The sequence below is a fragment of the Pelmatolapia mariae genome, linkage group LG16_19, assembly GCF_036321145.2.
Source record: "Pelmatolapia mariae isolate MD_Pm_ZW linkage group LG16_19, Pm_UMD_F_2, whole genome shotgun sequence".
Lineage (NCBI taxonomy): Eukaryota > Metazoa > Chordata > Actinopteri > Cichliformes > Cichlidae > Pelmatolapia > Pelmatolapia mariae.
The window spans coordinates 52,731,605-52,754,117 of NC_086241.1; the positions used below are offsets into that span (position 1 = coordinate 52,731,605).

At 44.1% G+C, this 22,513-nt stretch overlaps 2 protein-coding genes across 2 annotated transcripts; both read left to right on the forward strand.

The window, feature by feature from the left end:
- Positions 1-4,691, forward strand: LOC134644619 (tonsoku-like protein). Its single transcript, XM_065472080.1, has 11 exons — positions 1-76; positions 1,101-1,200; positions 1,486-1,536; positions 1,657-1,828; positions 2,420-2,498; positions 2,587-2,894; positions 3,081-3,252; positions 3,355-3,530; positions 3,618-3,691; positions 3,811-3,944; positions 4,384-4,691. Exons 1-11 carry the CDS (start codon positions 1-3, stop codon positions 4,578-4,580), a joined length of 1,539 nt encoding a protein of 512 aa, XP_065328152.1. The 3' UTR covers positions 4,581-4,691.
- A 1,662-nt stretch (positions 4,692-6,353) lies between these two features.
- LOC134644620 (tonsoku-like protein) lies at positions 6,354-10,948 on the forward strand. Its single transcript, XM_065472081.1, has 12 exons — positions 6,354-6,429; positions 7,454-7,553; positions 7,839-7,889; positions 8,010-8,181; positions 8,788-8,866; positions 8,955-9,262; positions 9,449-9,620; positions 9,723-9,898; positions 9,986-10,059; positions 10,179-10,244; positions 10,444-10,472; positions 10,752-10,948. The coding sequence occupies exons 1-12, from the start codon at positions 6,354-6,356 to the stop codon at positions 10,946-10,948; spliced, it is 1,500 nt and encodes a 499-aa protein (XP_065328153.1).
- Positions 10,949-22,513: the final 11,565 nt, after the last annotated feature.

Genomic DNA, 22,513 nt, shown 5'->3' on the forward strand with positions numbered 1-22,513 from the left:
ATGGGAGAAACGTGCTTGCACCTCAACCTGAGGACTCAGACAGACTGGAAATCATCACCTTCCTTCCTCATTCAAGGTAACCTTATGGGTTGTAGGAACACTGCACATGTATGATAAGACTGTAGCCCTTCAACCGGCCCTTGTAAGGTTGCTGAAGCCATCTAAGTATAATATAGCAGGTTCTGACTGAGGGATTTCTAAAAGAAATTAAAAGGCACAGCTCTGCTATCACTTCTGACATACACGAAGACAGGAAAGTAAGCAGCAGTGATGTTTGTAGTGTTACTGAAGTTTGGCTAGCTGGTATATAGTGATGTGCTATGTGATCGCTAGCAAAACAGCTATGTTAGCATAACATTAACACAGTGAAGCTGAAGGATGAAGGGGAACTTTTTTCCACTGGATAAGAGTTAAGGTGAGGGTTCCCGATGGTTAGGCACAAATGCAGTGGCATGGTAGGATGCTGTAAACGGACCAAACTTCAGTCAAGAGAACAACAGTTACCACCGAATGGAGAAGGATGTGATTATGATGACAATTATATCGGGATTGCCTGTGTTATTGCTGCATCCATCCACAATAGGAGGTCAGTCATTAATATGCTGCTGCATTGCCTGGACTGTAGTTACATGGTAAGGTTTTAAAAACGAAGCTTTAAAATGAATAGTGGTAATAAAAACTGAGAGAGGCCGACAGTGATCACTGAGTGTTTGTAAGGGGCTTGTTGAGATTAAATAGAACAAGTTGCAAAGCATTAAAACATGTTAAAAACACAACAGCCTTATTAAACTCAGAGTAGTTTGGGCCCAGAAGCAGGATTTATCACGTCATCACTTAAAGACCGGATAGACACACGGTGGAGTTACTTTGTTGTCTTTGTGTGTGTTTTTAAGTAGTTTTAAACCTTGTGATCCACAAAAGGTAACAGTAAAAGATGAACATTTTTAAGCATAATGTTGTTACCAAACTACATTAATGGCCCCAAAACAGACCATAGAAAAAACAGTGGCTATGTGAAAAAATGATGACAACTGGTCCTAATTCAGGCTAATTGTTTTTTTGTTTTGTTTTTAAATGTTGTTGTTGTTGTTGTTTTTCAGACATCCCTCCACACACACAGGCTGTGCTGGCTCAGAGAAAGAGTGGGTCATCAACATTATCAGGCAGCTGGTGCCCCCACCTCTCCTTATCCACGCTCAGGTCAGAAGTGGAATGCTCTTTTGCTGTTTGTTAGTTACGGATGGAGTAACCCTAAGGAAATACACACAACACAGTGATTGTGAATAAGTCACTCCAAGTGTGAAAAGGTGATAGTCAGAGTGAGACTAAACATTAATTATTCAGGGAAACACAGACTCAGTGAGAGAGTAACTATAATTCAGTGTCACTCGGGGATATAACTTGAAGATGATGTGTTTTCATTTATGATTCAATTCTAACAGCGATGAATGTGGAAGTAAATGAGACTTTCTGATCCCTCCACAGACTCTGCTTTGTCTTTCTACTGAGAGTTGACAACATTAAATATCCACAAAGGTCAGTGAATAGTTTTAAGTTTGGGGTTTATTTTCATGTACTACTCAATCTGATTGGCATAGTGTTTTGTTTTGGGTATTTTAGGGCATCAGTTTTTCTTTCTGTGTAATCACCTCCCAGTGCTCTGCATCCCAGTGAGGCCAACTCCTGCTCTGTGTGGTGGCTGTGTGAGCAGGCAGCTCAGCGTTACTACCAGAAATGTGGCCTCCTGCCTCGTCTCTCTCTGCAGAAAGAAGGCGCCCTGCTCTCCCCGCAGGACCAGCTGCTGGCCGTCCTGCACACAAATGAAGAGGTGAGGTGACACTGAGGAGAGCCAGAAGTGACCAAACTTGGACCACAGACAATTTAAAAGATGCTGAAGACTACCATGATTGGTTTATGAAGTCTGATCACGAGTCTTTAAGACAAATGTTGTCACCGTTGCTATCCTGGATTTAAAAAAAGAAAAGAAACAGTGACCAGAGGACGGCTATGACTATGAAACAGCTTGCATGTCAGCCAGTGAGCATACTCCTTTTCTTAGGCACAGTATGACCAAAATTTCATAAAATAGACTTTCTCATAGACACAGAGGTCTTTTTGAAATCACTGATAGAAGGAATGGAGGTTCTAGGTCCTTCCACAATGACTTCATTTTTCTTACCCAGATGAGGCGTGCAGGTTTTAGACTGTACGATTCTGGTAAGAAGGTGAAGGGCTGACTATGTTAACAAGCTGCCTGAGAAACTATAAAGATTAGAACCATTTCTGTACCAGACTGGATGCTGACTTGCTTTCGGAGCCAGCTTCCAGGGGACATTGAAGGAATCACAGTTTTTGGGATTGAATCCTTGGCGACACTTTCCAGCACCAGTGCAGGATAACTGATGGGTTTGTGTTGCAGGTTCTGGCTGAAGTTTGCTCGTGGGATCTCCCTCCTCTCCCTGAGCGATACAAGAAGGCCTGTCAAAGTCTGGCAGTGGGTGAGCAACACAGAACAAACGCATTATAAAACGCACACATGTGCATTTTTGTATTCTGTTATGAAGTACCGTCTCTTTCTGCCTGTAGATGAGAACAAGCGTGTCTCCCGGCTATGTGAGGTTCAGGACCGGGGTTCCTCCGTGTCAGTGTGTGGCCTGGGTTTGGCCGCCTCTTCCCTCGGCCCGCTCCTCCGTGCCCTAAAACTTCAGGCCAGCCTCACCGAGCTGCAAATTTCTGGCAACCGTATGTCTGACGACCTTCTCCCTGAGCTGATTGCCACAACGCTCACCATGCCTCGTCTGCAGCTGCTGGACATTTCCGCCAACTGCATTACAGGGGACGGGCTGGAGAAGGCTGTAAATGCTTTAAAGGGACAGAGTGCACCTGCATTCCCGGTAAGGGCCTCAGCTCGCCAATATTGGCAGCTCCAGGTTTACCTTCGAGCCTGTATTGAACTACCTGTGGTCTTAATAAGGCCCTTAGATCATAATAACAAGCGAACCTGATTCGTATCAATGAAATCTGTCAGAGAGGATTGGCTCTTGTGATCATTTGCTTTTTCTGCTCGTTTCCACTCAAAGTGCCTGGAGGAGCTGGACCTCAGTATGAACCCAGTGGGGGACGGCGTGTCTGAGTCTCTGTCCTGTCTGCTGTCCTGCTGCCCTGTGCTAGCCAAGCTGTCTCTGCAGGCCTGCGGCCTCACTGCTCGTTTCCTTCAGCAGCATCGACTGCTGCTAGCCAGCGCGCTCACAGGTGACTCTCTAACAAGCAGCTGACTGAAGCCTTAAGCTTCACTGAACTCCCACCCATAAGCAAAACTGCAGCTACACTGATTTATATCTTCTGAACTTTCAGGCACAGGCCATTTGAAAGCAGTGTGCCTTTCCCACAATCCCCTGGGCTCCACCGGCTTTGAGCTGGTGTTAAAGACTCTGCCCCTCCACTGTCTCACACACGTGGACCTGTCGGCTGTCTGCAGAGGGCCTGCTGATTACCCGGCACTGGAACACCTCGCCAAAGTCCTGTCACAGGTGTGCACGCACACACAATCATGCAATGTCATTTATTGTCTAAAGATATAACTGTGCAATCAGGTTAAGACTTTTGTGTTTTTGCAGGACGAGTGCTCTCTGAGCCACCTGAGCCTGGCTGCAAATGGGCTGACAGACAGCAGTGTAACTACCTTGGCGAGGTTTGTGTGTGAGGGCGTCATTTCTACGGCTCAGTTATTACTCATGTTTTTAGGGCTTTGCCTTTGTTTAAATTGTCACTCTTTACTGGCCTGTTGGACTTTTTATTATTATTTCACAGGTGCCTCTCGTCGTGTCCCACACTGGTGAGTCTGAATCTGTCAGGAAATCCGTCTGTTACATCAGCGGGACTTCACAACATCCTGGCGTCTGTCAGAGAGGCCCGTCGACCACTGACACTTCTAAACCTTGAAGGTATGCATGTGTCTGAACTTGGAGATACTCCATGGAGTTCCTTTTTTTTTTTCTAAAGCTATTCTTAGATTCACCGTTTCACACTAAATCACATTTTTGATTTCTTTGATGTTTTTATCACCTGTGCAAAGTTGTACTTGGCAACAGTTTGTTTCTTGCTGTGAGTCTGTTTCCTTTTGACACATTTCTAAGTTTGAACATTTAGTATGTATGCACAGAGGTGTTACATGATGAGTACACACACAGACATTACAATATAGAAGTGTGGTTTAAAGATTAAAAAAAACTGATTAGTTGTGAATTAATTTTCCATTTTATGGAGCAGAAAACATTACTGGATGCTAGCTAATAGGCTACATTTGGATGTCAAATATTTATAGGGGGGAAAATGGAAATTATGGATATGAAATAAAATGTCTCTTTGTTGCTTAACCTGCAGGTTGTCAGGTCTCTGGCCCCTGGGAGAGTGAAGACCCTGACAGTTTGTCAGAGCTGGTCCAGGATATCCGTCTTTGCTCTCAGGCCCTCAACAAGCTGGACCGACAGACCTTGAAGCAGAGCTGGGACAGGACTCAGTCACACGGACGCTTTCTCGACCGAAACTCCAAGTGCCTCCTCTCTGCCACCTCCACTTGAGGGTGGCAGGTGTGACGATGTTGACAGAACTTTGCTTCTGATGTCTACTCTTTATCACTGACGGTGGATTTTGAGCAAGTGGTCATTTCTATAAACATTTTGTTTAATGAGGCTACACCAAAAAAAAACCAAGATAAAACCAAAATAAAGTGACTTGGTGTCCACCAACAATCTGTTGATAGCTTGTGTTTTATGCATTTTTGTCTGCCTTATTTATACATGTAAAGCTCTGTATCTGTATAAAGAGTTTGTGTTAGTGTATGAGAGGTTTTGTGTCACAATGGTCCTGTTTTGTAGGATTTGATTTAAAAAACACAAACACAATTAAAGTAACAGACGATGCTATACATTGACATCGTTCTTTCACTGTGAGAATCAGCAGGCTATGGTGAATAATCACAGCGATTTTCAGGTCTTTGAAGAAATCTGTCTAGGAGCTATGACAGTGTAAAGACACCCTGCAATTTTAAATGTGCAGCGACATTTGAATGAGGTGCGTACCAGTAGGGGGAGCCAACGCACCACGAATGGTGCAGAGCCACAGATGAGCTTTGTGTCATTTATTTGTGACATGCAGGAGTGTCCGCAAAGAAATGTGGAGAAGTTGTAAATCAAAAGCTAAAGAGCTCATTCTTGCACTGTTTTGATCAGAACACACGTGGGAATGTTCAAGTGTTGATAGTTTGTAATTAAAAAGTGAATAGCGAAAGATATTAGATACTGCCACTGGCTAGATTTCAACCCGGGTCTCCCGCTCCCAAAGCGCGTTGTCTACGCGGCCTGCCCTATAATATATTTCAAGAGTTTAGCACAACTAAATGGCTGAGAGGTGAAAACTGCCGTTTCTTCCTGTTACAAAATGTACTGTAACTCCAAAAGTACACGGGCTGTGGACATCATTCTTTCACTGTAACAATCAGCAGGCTTTAATAAAAAAAAAACAATCAAGGCGATTTTCAGGTCTGTAAAGAAAAATAGGTCTAGGAGATATGAGGAGTTGAAAAGTCCTCCCATTAGAGAATTTCAGCTGTCATTTTTCACTCAAGTCTCCATAGACTTTGAATGTGGACTTTTCTGACTTTGTGTTGCTTCGAGGCCATTTGTGAGAAAACGGCAACTCCTAGGATAATGACGGTGGCATTTTGTGAAAGGCAAGAAAAATCCCTATGTTTTGATGTATAATTTGTGTTAATGAAGGCAAAATGGAGCGTTTGTTGAGACGTGAAGAAGAGATTGAGAAAGCGAGAATGCGTGGCGTGTTTGGCAGACCGTAGCAAGGATAAGAAGCAATATTGAAGGATTTTGAGAGAGCGGTGAAAAGGCAGAGAGAGCCCGTCTATAGGCTCGCCTGTAGGCTTCTAAGCAAGCGTAGCAGGTGAATTTCAGAGCCAGGGATTTGTTATTGTTTCGTTTCCGAACACCTTGCCCCAACATATGGTCCGCACGGGATTCGAACCACTGCCCTCTGTCTTCAATCTCTGCCATAGGGCCTGTCACTTTCCCATGAGCCACTTGGGCGGCCCTGCAACGGTAGGGCAAAAGTGCTATATTTAAAGAGCACACGTGCGCACAGCCGCACGGCCAATTTGGGCTTTTTTCATTAGCTGGACACCACGCCTTGTCTAGTCAGCCCTTCCAACCACATCCCTGCCAATGTGTGCCTACTTCAAGCGGCATACATGATGGTGTACCGCTCACAATTTTCTACTGTCGCCTCAAGGCAACTTAAGTGTTAGTGACATCACACCTATGCGCCACTGCCCTCTGTGGAGAATGGGAGAAACGTGCTTGCACCTCAACCTGAGGACTCAGACAGACTGGAAATCATCACCTTCCTTCCTCATTCAAGGTAACCTTATGGGTTGTAGGAACACTGCACATGTATGATAAGACTGTAGCCCTTCAACCGGCCCTTGTAAGGTTGCTGAAGCCATCTAAGTATAATATAGCAGGTTCTGACTGAGGGATTTCTAAAAGAAATTAAAAGGCACAGCTCTGCTATCACTTCTGACATACACGAAGACAGGAAAGTAAGCAGCAGTGATGTTTGTAGTGTTACTGAAGTTTGGCTAGCTGGTATATAGTGATGTGCTATGTGATCGCTAGCAAAACAGCTATGTTAGCATAACATTAACACAGTGAAGCTGAAGGATGAAGGGGAACTTTTTTCCACTGGATAAGAGTTAAGGTGAGGGTTCCCGATGGTTAGGCACAAATGCAGTGGCATGGTAGGATGCTGTAAACGGACCAAACTTCAGTCAAGAGAACAACAGTTACCACCGAATGGAGAAGGATGTGATTATGATGACAATTATATCGGGATTGCCTGTGTTATTGCTGCATCCATCCACAATAGGAGGTCAGTCATTAATATGCTGCTGCATTGCCTGGACTGTAGTTACATGGTAAGGTTTTAAAAACGAAGCTTTAAAATGAATAGTGGTAATAAAAACTGAGAGAGGCCGACAGTGATCACTGAGTGTTTGTAAGGGGCTTGTTGAGATTAAATAGAACAAGTTGCAAAGCATTAAAACATGTTAAAAACACAACAGCCTTATTAAACTCAGAGTAGTTTGGGCCCAGAAGCAGGATTTATCACGTCATCACTTAAAGACCGGATAGACACACGGTGGAGTTACTTTGTTGTCTTTGTGTGTGTTTTTAAGTAGTTTTAAACCTTGTGATCCACAAAAGGTAACAGTAAAAGATGAACATTTTTAAGCATAATGTTGTTACCAAACTACATTAATGGCCCCAAAACAGACCATAGAAAAAACAGTGGCTATGTGAAAAAATGATGACAACTGGTCCTAATTCAGGCTAATTGTTTTTTTGTTTTGTTTTTAAATGTTGTTGTTGTTGTTGTTTTTCAGACATCCCTCCACACACACAGGCTGTGCTGGCTCAGAGAAAGAGTGGGTCATCAACATTATCAGGCAGCTGGTGCCCCCACCTCTCCTTATCCACGCTCAGGTCAGAAGTGGAATGCTCTTTTGCTGTTTGTTAGTTACGGATGGAGTAACCCTAAGGAAATACACACAACACAGTGATTGTGAATAAGTCACTCCAAGTGTGAAAAGGTGATAGTCAGAGTGAGACTAAACATTAATTATTCAGGGAAACACAGACTCAGTGAGAGAGTAACTATAATTCAGTGTCACTCGGGGATATAACTTGAAGATGATGTGTTTTCATTTATGATTCAATTCTAACAGCGATGAATGTGGAAGTAAATGAGACTTTCTGATCCCTCCACAGACTCTGCTTTGTCTTTCTACTGAGAGTTGACAACATTAAATATCCACAAAGGTCAGTGAATAGTTTTAAGTTTGGGGTTTATTTTCATGTACTACTCAATCTGATTGGCATAGTGTTTTGTTTTGGGTATTTTAGGGCATCAGTTTTTCTTTCTGTGTAATCACCTCCCAGTGCTCTGCATCCCAGTGAGGCCAACTCCTGCTCTGTGTGGTGGCTGTGTGAGCAGGCAGCTCAGCGTTACTACCAGAAATGTGGCCTCCTGCCTCGTCTCTCTCTGCAGAAAGAAGGCGCCCTGCTCTCCCCGCAGGACCAGCTGCTGGCCGTCCTGCACACAAATGAAGAGGTGAGGTGACACTGAGGAGAGCCAGAAGTGACCAAACTTGGACCACAGACAATTTAAAAGATGCTGAAGACTACCATGATTGGTTTATGAAGTCTGATCACGAGTCTTTAAGACGAATGTTGTCACCGTTGCTATCCTGGATTTAAAAAAAGAAAAGAAACAGTGACCAGAGGACGGCTATGACTATGAAACAGCTTGCATGTCAGCCAGTGAGCATACTCCTTTTCTTAGGCACAGTATGACCAAAATTTCATAAAATAGACTTTCTCATAGACACAGAGGTCGTTTTGAAATCACTGATAGAAGGAATGGAGGTTCTAGGTCCTTCCACAATGACTTCATTTTTCTTACCCAGATGAGGCGTGCAGGTTTTAGACTGTACGATTCTGGTAAGAAGGTGAAGGGCTGACTATGTTAACAAGCTGCCTGAGAAACTACAATCTGAGAAACTATAAAGATTAGAACCATTTCTGTACCAGACTGGATGCTGACTTGCTTTTGGAGCCAGCTTCCAGGGGACATTGAAGGAATCACAGTTTTTGGGATTGAATCCTTGGCGACACTTTCCAGCACCAGTGCAGGATAACTGATGGGTTTGTGTTGCAGGTTCTGGCTGAAGTTTGCTCGTGGGATCTCCCTCCTCTCCCTGAGCGATACAAGAAGGCCTGTCAAAGTCTGGCAGTGGGTGAGCAACACAGAACAAACGCATTATAAAACGCACACATGTGCATTTTTGTATTCTGTTATGAAGTACCGTCTCTTTCTGCCTGTAGATGAGAACAAGCGTGTCTCCCGGCTATGTGAGGTTCAGGACCGGGGTTCCTCCGTGTCAGTGTGTGGCCTGGGTTTGGCCGCCTCTTCCCTCGGCCCGCTCCTCTGTGCCCTAAAACTTCAGGCCAGCCTCACCGAGCTGCAAATTTCTGGCAACCGTATGTCTGACGACCTTCTCCCTGAGCTGATTGCCACAACGCTCACCATGCCTCGTCTGCAGCTGCTGGACATTTCCGCCAACTGCATTACAGGGGACGGGCTGGAGAAGGCTGTAAATGCTTTAAAGGGACAGAGTGCACCTGCATTCCCGGTAAGGGCCTCAGCTCGCCAATATTGGCAGCTCCAGGTTTACCTTCGAGCCTGTATTGAACTACCTGTGGTCTTAATAAGGCCCTTAGATCATAATAACAAGCGAACCTGATTCGTATCAATGATATCTGTCAAAGAGGATTGGCTCTTGTGATCATTTGCTTTTTCTGCTCGTTTCCACTCAAAGTGCCTGGAGGAGCTGGACCTCAGTATGAACCCAGTGGGGGACGGCGTGTCTGAGTCTCTGTCCTGTCTGCTGTCCTGCTGCCCTGTGCTAGCCAAGCTGTCTCTGCAGGCCTGCGGCCTCACTGCTCGTTTCCTTCAGCAGCATCGACTGCTGCTAGCCAGCGCGCTCACAGGTGACTCTCTAACAAGCAGCTGACTGAAGCCTTAAGCTTCACTGAACTCCCACCCATAAGCAAAACTGCAGCTACACTGATTTATATCTTCTGAACTTTCAGGCACAGGCCATTTGAAAGCAGTGTGCCTTTCCCACAATCCCCTGGGCTCCACCGGCTTTGAGCTGGTGTTAAAGACTCTGCCCCTCCACTGTCTCACACACGTGGACCTGTCGGCTGTCTGCAGAGGGCCTGCTGATTACCCGGCACTGGAACACCTCGCCAAAGTCCTGTCACAGGTGTGCACGCACACACAATCATGCAATGTCATTTATTGTCTAAAGATATAACTGTGCAATCAGGTTAAGACTTTTGTGTTTTTGCAGGACGAGTGCTCTCTGAGCCACCTGAGCCTGGCTGCAAATGGGCTGACAGACAGCAGTGTAACTACCTTGGCGAGGTTTGCGTGTGAGGGCGTCATTTCTACGGCTCAGTTATTACTCATGTTTTTAGGGCTTTGCCTTTGTTTAAATTGTCACTCTTTACTGGCCTGTTGGACTTTTTATTATTATTTCACAGGTGCCTCTCGTCGTGTCCCACACTGGTGAGTCTGAATCTGTCAGGAAATCCGTCTGTTACATCAGCGTGACTTCACAACATCCTGGCGTCTGTCAGAGAGGCCCGTCGACTACTGACACTTCTAAACCTTGAAGGTATGCATGTGTCTGAACTTGGAGATACTCCATGGAGTTCCTTTTTTTTTTTCTAAAGCTATTCTTAGATTCACCGTTTCACACTAAATCACATTTTTGATTTCTTTGATGTTTTTATCACCTGTGCAAAGTTGTACTTGGCAACAGTTTGTTTCTTGCTGTGAGTCTGTTTCCTTTTGACACATTTCTAAGTTTGAACATTTAGTATGTATGCACAGAGGTGTTACATGATGAGTACACACACAGACATTACAATATAGAAGTGTGGTTTAAAGATTAAAAAAAACTGATTAGTTGTGAATTAATTTTCCATTTTATGGAGCAGAAAACATTACTGGATGCTAGCTAATAGGCTACATTTGGATGTCAAATATTTATAGGGGGGAAAATGGAAATTATGGATATGAAATAAAATGTCTCTTTGTTGCTTAACCTGCAGGTTGTCAGGTCTCTGGCCCCTGGGAGACTGAAGACCCTGACAGTTTGTCAGAGCTGGTCCAGGATATCCGTCTTTGCTCTCAGGCCCTCAACAAGCTGGACCAACAGACCTTGAAGCAGAGCTGGGACAGGACTCAGTCACACGGACGCTTTCTCGACCGAAACTCCAAGTGCCTCCTCTCTGCCACCTCCACTTGAGGGTGGCAGGTGTGACGATGTTGACAGAACTTTGCTTCTGATGTCTACTCTTTATCACTGACGGTGGATTTTGAGCAAGTGGTCATTTCTATAAACATTTTGTTTAATGAGGCTACACCAAAAAAACCCAAGATAAAACCAAAATAAAGTGACTTGGTGTCCACCAACAATCTGTTGATAGCTTGTGTTTTATGCATTTTTGTCTGCCTTATTTATACATGTAAAGCTCTGTATCTGTATAAAGAGTTTGTGTTAGTGTATGAGAGGTTTTGTGTCACAATGGTCCTGTTTTGTAGGATTTCATTAAAAAAACACAAACACAATTAAAGTAACAGATGATGCTATACATTGACATCGTTCTTTCACTGTAAGAATCAGCAGGCTATGGTGAATAATCACAGCGACTTTCAGGTCTCTGAAGAAATCTGTCTAGGAGCTATGACAGTGTAAAGACACCCTGCAATTTTAAATGTGCAGCGACATTTGAATGAGGTGCGTACCAGTAGAGGGAGCCAACGCACCACGAATGGTGCACAGCCACAGATGAGCTTTGTGTCATTTATTTGTGACATGCAGGAGTGTCCGCAAAGAAATGTGGATACGTTTTAAATCAAAAGCTAAAGCTAAACTCGCTATTGCGAGTTTGAGATGCGGCAATTTTTAAAAATCTCCACTTTTAAATTTCGGGAAACAAATCAAGTAACCCACCGCTCGCAACACACCTCAACGATCCTCGTTCATTGATCAAAGGTAAGAAACGTCGTTTAAAATAAGAGTAAACCAACAGAATACATTTACAGGTGTATATTACAGGTAATAGGCGTGTTGCGATTGCATTTACGAAGCATCCAGCGCTCGGTTAAAGACGGTGGGAGTTTATCCGCTGTTGTAAAGTGGCACGGTAAATCATGAATGAACCTGCTCCTTAAATAAATTGCGTGTTCCATTGACGTGTTTTACTGTTAAATAAACTTGGTAGGTTTCTGACTGCCGTGACACTGACATTACTACAATGTGGTACAATTAAATAACCGATAAGTGGCTTGTTATGAGATGACATGCTAAATGACTTAACCTGCATTTTTTTTTAAATTTGTATTGCATTCATGTTGTAATGGTCAGTAATCCTATCTATACGACAGACTTGATATCTCACTAACATAACCAATGCCCACTAGTGTAAGAATGAACAGGATAGCTTAAATAGGTATGTCGATAATCTGCCTGTAGTTCTAACGTGCCATGACTACTAAGCAGTTGGCACAAATTTTGCATTCAACCATGAAAGGTTTTTATTTACAGTCGGAACAGTTTGTAATGCCTGGAGAAAAAACACTTATATCGCAAATGTTGATTCAGATTTTGTCTCTTTATTGTTCTCCTGCATCCTGCTGTTAAACCCAGCCACAATGTGCAGCAAGATTATAACCTGAAATGTCTTTGTTTCTGTTTGGAATCAATTTTGTTTAATATAATTGTTTATTTTTTCACTGCATGTCAAGATGCACAAGAACGTTGCGCCATATCCAGGGAAAATCTCTGTGGTGTTCCGCAAGGGGCCACTTGGATACCTTCTCCAGGACCCGTCAAAAGAAGCTCGACGGATTAAAAATGACCCCAAACTGCAGGACAAGTCTGCACCTGTGAGGGAGGACGTTGTACGTCAGAATGCTTTGATTGTCATCTATCAGAGAGGAGGGGATGTGTCTGACATGAAGGAAGTGCAGGGAGAGTACATCCTGCAGTTTGGAAAGTATAAAGGGAAATCTTTCCGGTGGCTTCTGGAGAATGATGTCGGGTACACCATGTACCTGATCAAAGATCTCCAGAAGGAAGAGGCTGCAGGGACCTCTGTGGAAGAAGGGCATGGCAAGGAGAGCTTGCATTCATTTGTACAGTATGCCCTCAGCTTTACAGAGATAAAAACTCTTCTGGACAACGAGGCCAGCAGAGTGAGTGTTGCTGCAGAAGCCTCTGAGGATGATCAGCTGGTTGGCTTTGGCTCACGAGCCAAGAGCACCTGGAAGGAGATTTGGGACGGCAGAGGTGACGGCTATGCAGACTTTATCATGAGGAAGAGCTGCAGTCAAGGAACACGGATGCATAAGCTGCAGCAGTACCTGCGGAAGAAGCAGCAGTCTGTGTCTGCTTCCACAAATGCTCCAACTAAACCCCTGGGTAAGTTGTTTTAATAATATTTTAATAACGTTGTTGATGTGAAATAAGTTCAGTATATATATATAAATATATCTATTTGTTGCCTGCATCATAGGGATGGATGAGGATAAAGATCTGGAGGACGCAATGCTGAGCATCTCACCTGTAAAACTACAAATGCAGAGCTGTAAGTACTGCGTTATTACTAAATGTCAGAAGTGATAATGGCTAAGTCTGTTTACATCTCATATGCCTCTGTCTCTGCATAACTAGTCACCGTGCCAGCAGCAGCAGAAGGGTCCACACCCAGAGGATCTTCAGGAGCAAACACAGGTTTTCAAATGAAAGGTTTCAGAACTGGAGTACAATAGTTTTCCATGAATTGCTCTCCAAAGCTGAGCCTGAACTTGAACTTTTATATATTGTCTTGTTCTTGTTTTTGTGTGTTCTGGCCACATTCTGGCGATGTTCCTCTAATAGTATAGTTGTATGCTGGCATTATGCTAACTGTCCTAAGGACTATGAATTGATACCTACCATCATGAATTGATACCAACCACAAAGGGTGAGTATGTGTTCTTGTTCTCTATGAATGTGTTAAAAACAAATTAAGTAGCAGTAGTTACTAACACCTGAATGCATGTTGTTCACTGACTTATACCGCTCCTCCTGCTTCGATGTGAAGAGGTTAAAATGATTTGGTTTGGCATTTCTGTTGCATATAAATAAATTACATTTGTTTTGCAATGAGAAACAGGAGAAGTAAGAGTATGGATGTGTGAGTTCCTACTAACAGCAACACTCACATACAGTGTAAATTATGACGTTGCTGACACGTTTTCCTGTTGTAGTTCCATCTGCTGCACTGTCCATACCACCGTCCAGTACAACTGCAGAACCTCAGGCATCATCAGCCGATGGTACAAAACAACTATAATGTTTTTCATATAATTAAATGTTCTGTTTATTGTGTCTAGAGTAAAAAAATGTTTCCCTTACTCTTTTCTATTACTATACCTGTAGGTGCAGCCTCAGGTGTGAAGAGGAAGTCACCTGTGCCTCTCCCACAGGAGCTGGCATTTCTATTAAAGGAGACCACAGGTCAGTCATACAGAAGGGCCTGAGTCAAATCCTGGTCCTGATCCTATTTTCATTTACAGTTGATGTTCAGTTAAACATCTGCTTAATGCATAGATCATTAACGATAGCAAATTATTCACGCTCACGTTACATTTTGTCATCTTGCTCCTAATTTGCACAAATGAATTACATTTGTTTCAGGACCGAGTACAGATGCTGCTTCCACATCTGTGCGCAAAGTGCTGACTTTTGAAGAGAGCAGTGAAGATGGTGAGCGTATACAGCATGTCTTTTATTTTTTTTCTGTGTATTCCAACAGTAACAATGTAAGAGTAACACTGTTTTGTCAAATATTTATGTTTCAATCCTAGCTCCTTCAGCTCAGCCAGCTGTTCCAGTTCCAGTGGCTGGTTATGATCACGACCTCAGCAGCTGGAATTGTTCTCCGCACCAGAAGCTGTGGATGAAGACTGAGCTTCAGGACCTTGGACTGCGGCCTGGGTCTCGACCAGTGCGTCACGCAGGGAACGCGATTTCACTCTGGCGTCTCCCTCTACAGCCTGAGCTCATAGATACAGTGGCTGACCTTCCATCCCCAAATTTCTTTCAGCTCCACCCCTTCTTTATTTGGAAACCTGAGAGTGCTATCATGGTCAGGTTAAGAAACAATTATATCTTGCCATGTCTCCATGGTTGCTTTCGTTCACAAGTGGTCTCTGCTGGTGTGGGCAGGCCACGAGTAATTGTTGGCACCAGTGGTCAGTATTACATCCTCTCCTCACGACTCTGCTGCAGGGCTTGTCGCAGGAACTGCTTTGCTGACAATCCACGATGGCTGGAGAAACTGCCCAAAAGGTTTACCAACCTTCTCCCTGCCTTTCTTACATACAAAAAGGCCATCTGCAAGTCTGTTATGGATGAGCTCAGGAGGACTGGCAAATCTCCAGCAGACATGGCAAACCAAATAAATGAACTCATGCACCTCAAGTACGAGCGAGCTCACCTGGCGTACCTCCATGCCACAGAATCGGTCTGGGATTCTGAGGCAGGAGCACATGGACAGAGGACCATTGGGCAGTTCCTGAGGAATGAAAATAAGCCACAGGAGTTCAGGTCTTATGAAGACCCACATGCCTGGTGTGGCGTCTCTGTGTCCAGCCATTATCTGACTGACTGCCTGCTCGACGAATTCTGACGTCAACATCCAGCCATATCCAAACTCCTCCAGGGCACTTTTGGCCACATTTTCAGGTCTGACCAGGAAGGTGGCACGAAAAGTCACGCTGGCATCTGGGGTCATGTCCAGTTATTCCATAATGAATGAAAACTGGCTGATTGTTTCGTGGGTCATGGTTCAGTCTGAGACAGAAAGGTCCTTGGAGCCCATGTACCAGGGAATGGCCAAGAGGTACAGTGATGCAGGAGTGGAAAAGGCCGGCTACCACTGGGTGGACAGGTAAAAACCGTAATCATCGTTGTCATTCAAACTGCTAATCTGTCTGGACAAACTGAGTTTTTCTTTTTAAGATCAATTTGATGCACACACATAATATTCCATATACTTACATGTATTTGTATTTTTTACATTTAGGGATTGCTGTGCTCCATTTAAGATCCCAGACTGCATCCCTGGGGAAAATCTATCGTGGGATGCCTGGAAAACCACTCCTGCCGTTGTTGCTGCGGCCACATCTGGACCAGTGGCAAACAGCTGTGCCTCTCGAACCCACTACAATAAGAACATTATTGTAAAACTGGACCTGTTCCACTGCCTGAGGCGATTTTCGCGTGAGTGCACCTCTGAGCATCATCCTCTGTTCAGCACTTTCTGCCAGCTTCTCTCTGCTGCCTTCTCAGTGGTTGATCAGGCGGACCTGAAGAGGCTCCAGGATGCTTATAAGTTCTGTGGCATCCATCCTGCTAATCCCACAAAGCAACACATACGGGAGCACTGCAGGATCCAAATACCACAACCCACTGAGCTGCTGAACAGAGTGGAAAAGGTCCTGAACCATTTTCACCTGGCCACAGACCCCAACAACGTCCCACTCTTCAAGCCATCCATGCTGAAGGCGTGGCGCATTCAGAGAGTGCACATTCTGCGTGGCTGCCTCAGTGACCCTGAGCTCTCAGAGGGTGTAATGTTTAGGTACGGTGGGACTCTTCAGCTTAACCATGTCCCTGGTGAAGGTGCCAAGGTCCCCATCTGGATTCCTGTCCGAGGCACTTCACAGCAGGAGGGTTATCATTTCCACCAGGCCCAGTGGATTACCGGGACTCACGTATCCACTGAACTATTCCAGGCCCAGGGCATGACAGGGGTGGCACGATGGAACTACCAAAGACTGGTGGACCTTAAGCAGCCAGGTGTCATTCTCCCTTCTGTTTTTGATCCAACTCTAGTGGTAGAGTTGAATGCAGCCTCCAGAAGAGTGACTGGTCAGGAGAAGTACCCTGCACTTCACCTCTCTGACAGAGACACTGGAGAGCGATTTGGGCTTGAATACAGAGAGCCAGGCTGCCGTCCAGTCCCTCTGAACTGGGACAAACACAAAACCCTGAGGAAAGATGAACCGGCTGCCCTTCAGCCCCCATCCTCTGTTCCAAAACCTGTGGCTGCCCAACTTCAGGTTCCAGCAGCGGGACCCTCCTCCAGCCTGGCACCGCTAGGTGTGGCATCCCCCGCACCAGCACAACCTGTCACCCACCTTTTCTCTGGTGCACTTTTAAAGCAGGAGTTAGCATCAGAAGACACCCAGCAACCTACAACAGTCATGGGTAAGTTAACATAACGGTATTGTCAAACAATTCTGTGTAATTACTATTATTATTATTAATGTATACGTTATTATTATTAGTTCATTACATGATATATGAGTAACTATTACTATTGTTTCCCAGAAATCTCTGAAGCTCTACCTCTGCCGATGCGGGCCTCACCAAGGAGTGCTCGCACTGGACCTATAAAAACAGGTGGACGGGTTTTTGTGCTGGACCACACACGCTGGACACGACCCATGAAAGAGGCAATAGATGATCTGTTGCAAAAGTACCATGGGAAGAAGGACATCTTGAAGCTTGTGGATCAAGATTATGCAGACATGGTCCATCGCTCTGCTACAGATCCCAACAGCCTGCTGCATCCCACATCCAAGGTGCACATATCCCGGTATGTGAAGCACTTGGCTAAACTTCTCAACACCAATTCATCTTTGAACATAAGCCCAGAAAAACTTCTGGAGACTCAGCAGCTGTGGCACTCTTTAACTGAAGGCAGTGAAACAACTAGTGTCCCTGTAGTCACCATAGAGCCTGCCGTCTTTAACCCGCCTCCTCCTGCCCTGTCTACACCACTGACACAAGTCTCAATAGAGAAGATTGTGGAGGGCATCTTAGAAAGGCAACAGCAGCAGCAGCAGCCACAGCAGCAGCAGCCTGAGGGGAAAAAAAAGGCAGACAAAGACTTGTCTTGCCTGTGGACAGCCCAAGTCTCAATATGAGACAGATGGATCCACTGTCCATTATTTTTACCAGAGAGGGCCTGTGCGCTATTTCTATTGTTCCCACAAGTTGCATCAAACTTATGCTGCTGAGGGAATCACTAACCCTAAAATGCCCTTTGAGGAATTTGCCCAGACAGACTTTTTCCAAAGGGAACTGGATGCTACCAGGAAGAGGTCAGAGGAAAGGATGGAGAAAAAGAGGAAAAGGCCAGAAACCCAACAAACAGGCCGCCTCTGCAGGTTCTGCCACATGGACCTGAAACAGGGCCCAAATAGCCCACATGTTCACACGGGCTTCCCTGGAGTGGCAGGGAAATATATCTACTGCCCTTCAAAAGTGCACTCTCTGTACAGGGACAAGGGCATGGCCAAGGAGATGACCTGGAAGGAGTTTCAGGAGTCTCCTTTCTACGAGGCAGAGAGACAAAGATGGGTGGAAGAAAAAAGGAAATAGGGGAGAAACTGTTGATATTGTACATAAGATAGTTTTGTTCTAGTTTTGTAATGTTTATTTTGTTTATATAAATAAAACTGATTGTAAATATAAAAATGTAAATAAATTGTGTTCTGTAAAAATATCAGCACAGCTCTCTTCTTTATAACCTCTTAGAGTTCACCTGTATGTTTATATATCTGTGTAAGCTTACCATCAGGTAATCAGTTTTAAAAAGCTGTGAGTGCTGCCCTGAAAGCTTACATATTATTTCTAAATCACTTCATGTAATGATAACAAGCCATCCTTTCTCTAGTGGGGTCTCACAGCTTTTATCTTTATAATCTTTCTGGTTGATTTGTAATATTAGAAACATGACTGCTGTCTTTTATATGTGTGACTGTACAGCCTGTTTCAGACATGACAACCAGACAGTGTCTGAAGTTATCTTTAATACATGCAACACAGCTGGAGATAGTCCAGACACTTTCTCACTTCTGATGATAATATTTTTGGTTTAGGTATTGTTGCTTTCTGGCTTGAAGCTTATCTACAAAAGCAGTTCAATAAGGAGAGATCATGTGGAAAAACCGAACATGATTTATTGAGATACAGAAGTAAATGTAACTGTTAGGCAGTTAGACTCCAATGACCCATCATAGCAGAAGAAATCTCAGCAGTGACAGGATTTTGCACAAGCCACACCCCAGAGTCAAAATGCTGGTAGTGATAAAGATGGAGGCTGGGACAGGGTTTTGAGTGACCACGGTGAGGAGGAGAAAGGAGAGGGGGCGGGCTGCATGGCTGAGGATCTGAAATGCAGAATGGCAGAAGCAGAAGAGCAACAGATTTAAAGCATGCAGAGTGGAGGCTGAGTTGCTCGGAGAAGGCAGGCAAGAGCATGACTGGAATAAAGTAATGATGTCAGTACTGAGTTTGTGCTGGAAAATGAATAGATATAAACTGGCAGCCACCAGGAAGCAGACAGATGACTTATTACAGATCTTCCTTATTGAAATTATGCATAAGCTTAATTTTCTATGCCATGAGAATGTATCTGAATTATAGTTTTAACTTTAGTCTTTGTATTAAAAGTTGGATGTCTGCATAACTGAAGAGTATGTCTGGTCTGTATCATCTCAAAACTGTGATGATACAGTTTATTCTGAGTTATGTACTATGTGACAGTTGTTGTGGAAGTTTTCCATTAAATAAACAGAACAGAGCCTTGGGTTTAAACACCTTCTACAGAACCAAAAGGCAGTACATAGCTGTTTTCACACCTTTGGTCTTCCCCCAGAGAAAAGTTCACACTCCCTTGCTTCCTCTTACAGTGGAGAAGACAAAAGGTGAACTTTTCCCGTGTGAATGCCTGCTTCCAACTTCCTGAGATACCTTCTGTTAGCGGCATGAATGTGTGAGACATTGAGGCATGCTAAAATCCCATGGCACCAAAGCATTGTACAATAAAATAATGTGAATAATACATAAATATAAATAAAAGATATTCCTTTACACAGTATAGGTACATAATACTCCAAAGGCCGTAACACTATAATATAAAGAGAATGATAATCAAATAATAAGAAAAAGCAAAGTGAAAAATAAATGTTATCCACAATAAGTAAATTGAAAATGGTGTTTATCTTTTGATAATGTAACACAGCCTTTGTCCCAACCAGGACTCGAACCAGCGCTCAGACGGTTCAGTGTAAAAAAAAATCCTTTTTTTCCAATGCCTGAAAAACTGCGATTTGATTGGCTGATTCTCTGTTACACCTATACGCGATGGGCCTCAAAAGCTAAAGAGCTCATTCTTGCACTGTTTTGATCAGAACACACGTGGGAATGTTCAAGTGTTAAAAGTTTGTAATTAAAAAGTGAAGAGCGAAAGATATTAGATACTGCCACTGGCTAGATTTCAACCCGGGTTCCTCTCTGCACCGCAAGCAGCAGGCGCACCTCACAAACGGAGGGCGCCCTTACTCCCAGCAAATGGGCGATAGAAAACCGATCGGTGGCTATGCCATTCCCAATATGCGCTGGCATGATGTCGGGGCAGCATGAGTATGAGTAAATTTTTTTGTTTGTTTTGCCGACGCCCGTGATGCCGCCCCGGGCAACCGCCTGTGTCACCCATATCAAAAACCGCTACTGCTGCCACGGGCTAGATTTCAACCCGGGTCTCCCGCTCCCAAAGCGCGTTGTCTACGCGGCCTGCCCTATAATATATTTCAAGAGTTTAGCACAACTAAATGGCTGAGAGGTGAAAACTGCCGTTTCTTCCTGTTACAAAATGTACTGTAACTCCAAAAGTACACGGGCTGTGGACATCATTCTTTCACTGTAACAATCAGCAGGCTTTAATAAAAAAAAAACAATCAAGGCGATTTTCAGGTCTGTAAAGAAAAATAGGTCTAGGAGATATGAGGAGTTGAAAAGTCCTCCCATTAGAGAATTTCAGCTGTCATTTTTCACTCAAGTCTCCATAGACTTTGAATGTGGACTTTTCTGACTTTGTGTTGCTTCGAGGCCATTTGTGAGAAAACGGCAACTCCTAGGATAATGACGGTGGCATTTTGTGAAAGGCAAGAAAAATCCCTATGTTTTGATGTATAATTTGTGTTAATGAAGGCAAAATGGAGCGTTTGTTGAGACGTGAAGAAGAGATTGAGAAAGCGAGAATGCGTGGCGTGTTTGGCAGACCGTAGCAAGGATAAGAAGCAATATTGAAGGATTTTGAGAGAGCGGTAAAAAGGCAGAGAGAGCCCGTCTATAGGCTCGCCTGTAGGCTTCTAAGCAAGCGTAGCAGGTGAATTTCAGAGCCAGGGATTTGTTATTGTTTCGTTTCCGAACACCTTGCCCCAACATATGGTCCGCACGGGATTCGAACCACTGCCCTCTGTCTTCAATCTCTGCCATAGGGCCTGTCACTTTCCCATGAGCCACTTGGGCGGCCCTGCAACGGTAGGGCAAAAGTGCTATATTTAAAGAGCACACGTGCGCACAGCCGCACGGCCAATTTGGGCTTTTTTCATTAGCTGGACACCACGCCTTGTCTAGTCAGCCCTTCCAACCACATCCCTGCCAATGTGTGCCTACTTCAAGCGGCATACATGATGGTGTACCGCTCACAATTTTCTACTGTCGCCTCAAGGCAACTTAAGTGTTAGTGACATCACACCTATGCGCCACTGCCCTCTGTGGAGAATGGGAGAAACGTGCTTGCACCTCAACCTGAGGACTCAGACAGACTGGAAATCATCACCTTCCTTCCTCATTCAAGGTAACCTTATGGGTTGTAGGAACACTGCACATGTATGATAAGACTGTAGCCCTTCAACCGGCCCTTGTAAGGTTGCTGAAGCCATCTAAGTATAATATAGCAGGTTCTGACTGAGGGATTTCTAAAAGAAATTAAAAGGCACAGCTCTGCTATCACTTCTGACATACACGAAGACAGGAAAGTAAGCAGCAGTGATGTTTGTAGTGTTACTGAAGTTTGGCTAGCTGGTATATAGTGATGTGCTATGTGATCGCTAGCAAAACAGCTATGTTAGCATAACATTAACACAGTGAAGCTGAAGGATGAAGGGGAACTTTTTTCCACTGGATAAGAGTTAAGGTGAGGGTTCCCGATGGTTAGGCACAAATGCAGTGGCATGGTAGGATGCTGTAAACGGACCAAACTTCAGTCAAGAGAACAACAGTTACCACCGAATGGAGAAGGATGTGATTATGATGACAATTATATCGGGAGTGCCTGTGTTATTGCTGCATCCATCCACAATAGGAGGTCAGTCATTAATATGCTGCTGCATTGCCTGGACTGTAGTTACATGGTAAGGTTTTAAAAACGAAGCTTTAAAATGAATAGTGGTAATAAAAACTGAGAGAGGCCGACAGTGATCACTGAGTGTTTGTAAGGGGCTTGTTGAGATTAAATAGAACAAGTTGCAAAGCATTAAAACATGTTAAAAACACAACAGCCTTATTAAACTCAGAGTAGTTTGGGCCCAGAAGCAGGATTTATCACGTCATCACTTAAAGACCGGATAGACACACGGTGGAGTTACTTTGTTGTCTTTGTGTGTGTTTTTAAGTAGTTTTAAACCTTGTGATCCACAAAAGGTAACAGTAAAAGATGAACATTTTTAAGCATAATGTTGTTACCAAACTACATTAATGGCCCCAAAACAGACCATAGAAAAAACAGTGGCTATGTGAAAAAATGATGACAACTGGTCCTAATTCAGGCTAATTGTTTTTTTGTTTTGTTTTTAAATGTTGTTGTTGTTGTTGTTTTTCAGACATCCCTCCACACACACAGGCTGTGCTGGCTCAGAGAAAGAGTGGGTCATCAACATTATCAGGCAGCTGGTGCCCCCACCT

Excerpts from the sequence above, each read along its gene's own strand:
- LOC134644619 (XM_065472080.1), top strand. The coding sequence starts at position 1 with ATGGGAGAAACGTGCTTGCACCTCAACCTGAGGACTCAGACAGACTGG. Across the intron at positions 2,895-3,080 it reads AGAGTGCACCTGCATTCCCG|TGCCTGGAGGAGCTGGACCT; the intron begins GTAAGGGCCTCA and ends TTCCACTCAAAG. Across the intron at positions 3,253-3,354 it reads GCTAGCCAGCGCGCTCACAG|GCACAGGCCATTTGAAAGCA; the intron begins GTGACTCTCTAA and ends CTGAACTTTCAG.
- LOC134644620 (XM_065472081.1), top strand. The coding sequence starts at position 6,354 with ATGGGAGAAACGTGCTTGCACCTCAACCTGAGGACTCAGACAGACTGG. Across the intron at positions 9,263-9,448 it reads AGAGTGCACCTGCATTCCCG|TGCCTGGAGGAGCTGGACCT; the intron begins GTAAGGGCCTCA and ends TTCCACTCAAAG. Across the intron at positions 9,621-9,722 it reads GCTAGCCAGCGCGCTCACAG|GCACAGGCCATTTGAAAGCA; the intron begins GTGACTCTCTAA and ends CTGAACTTTCAG.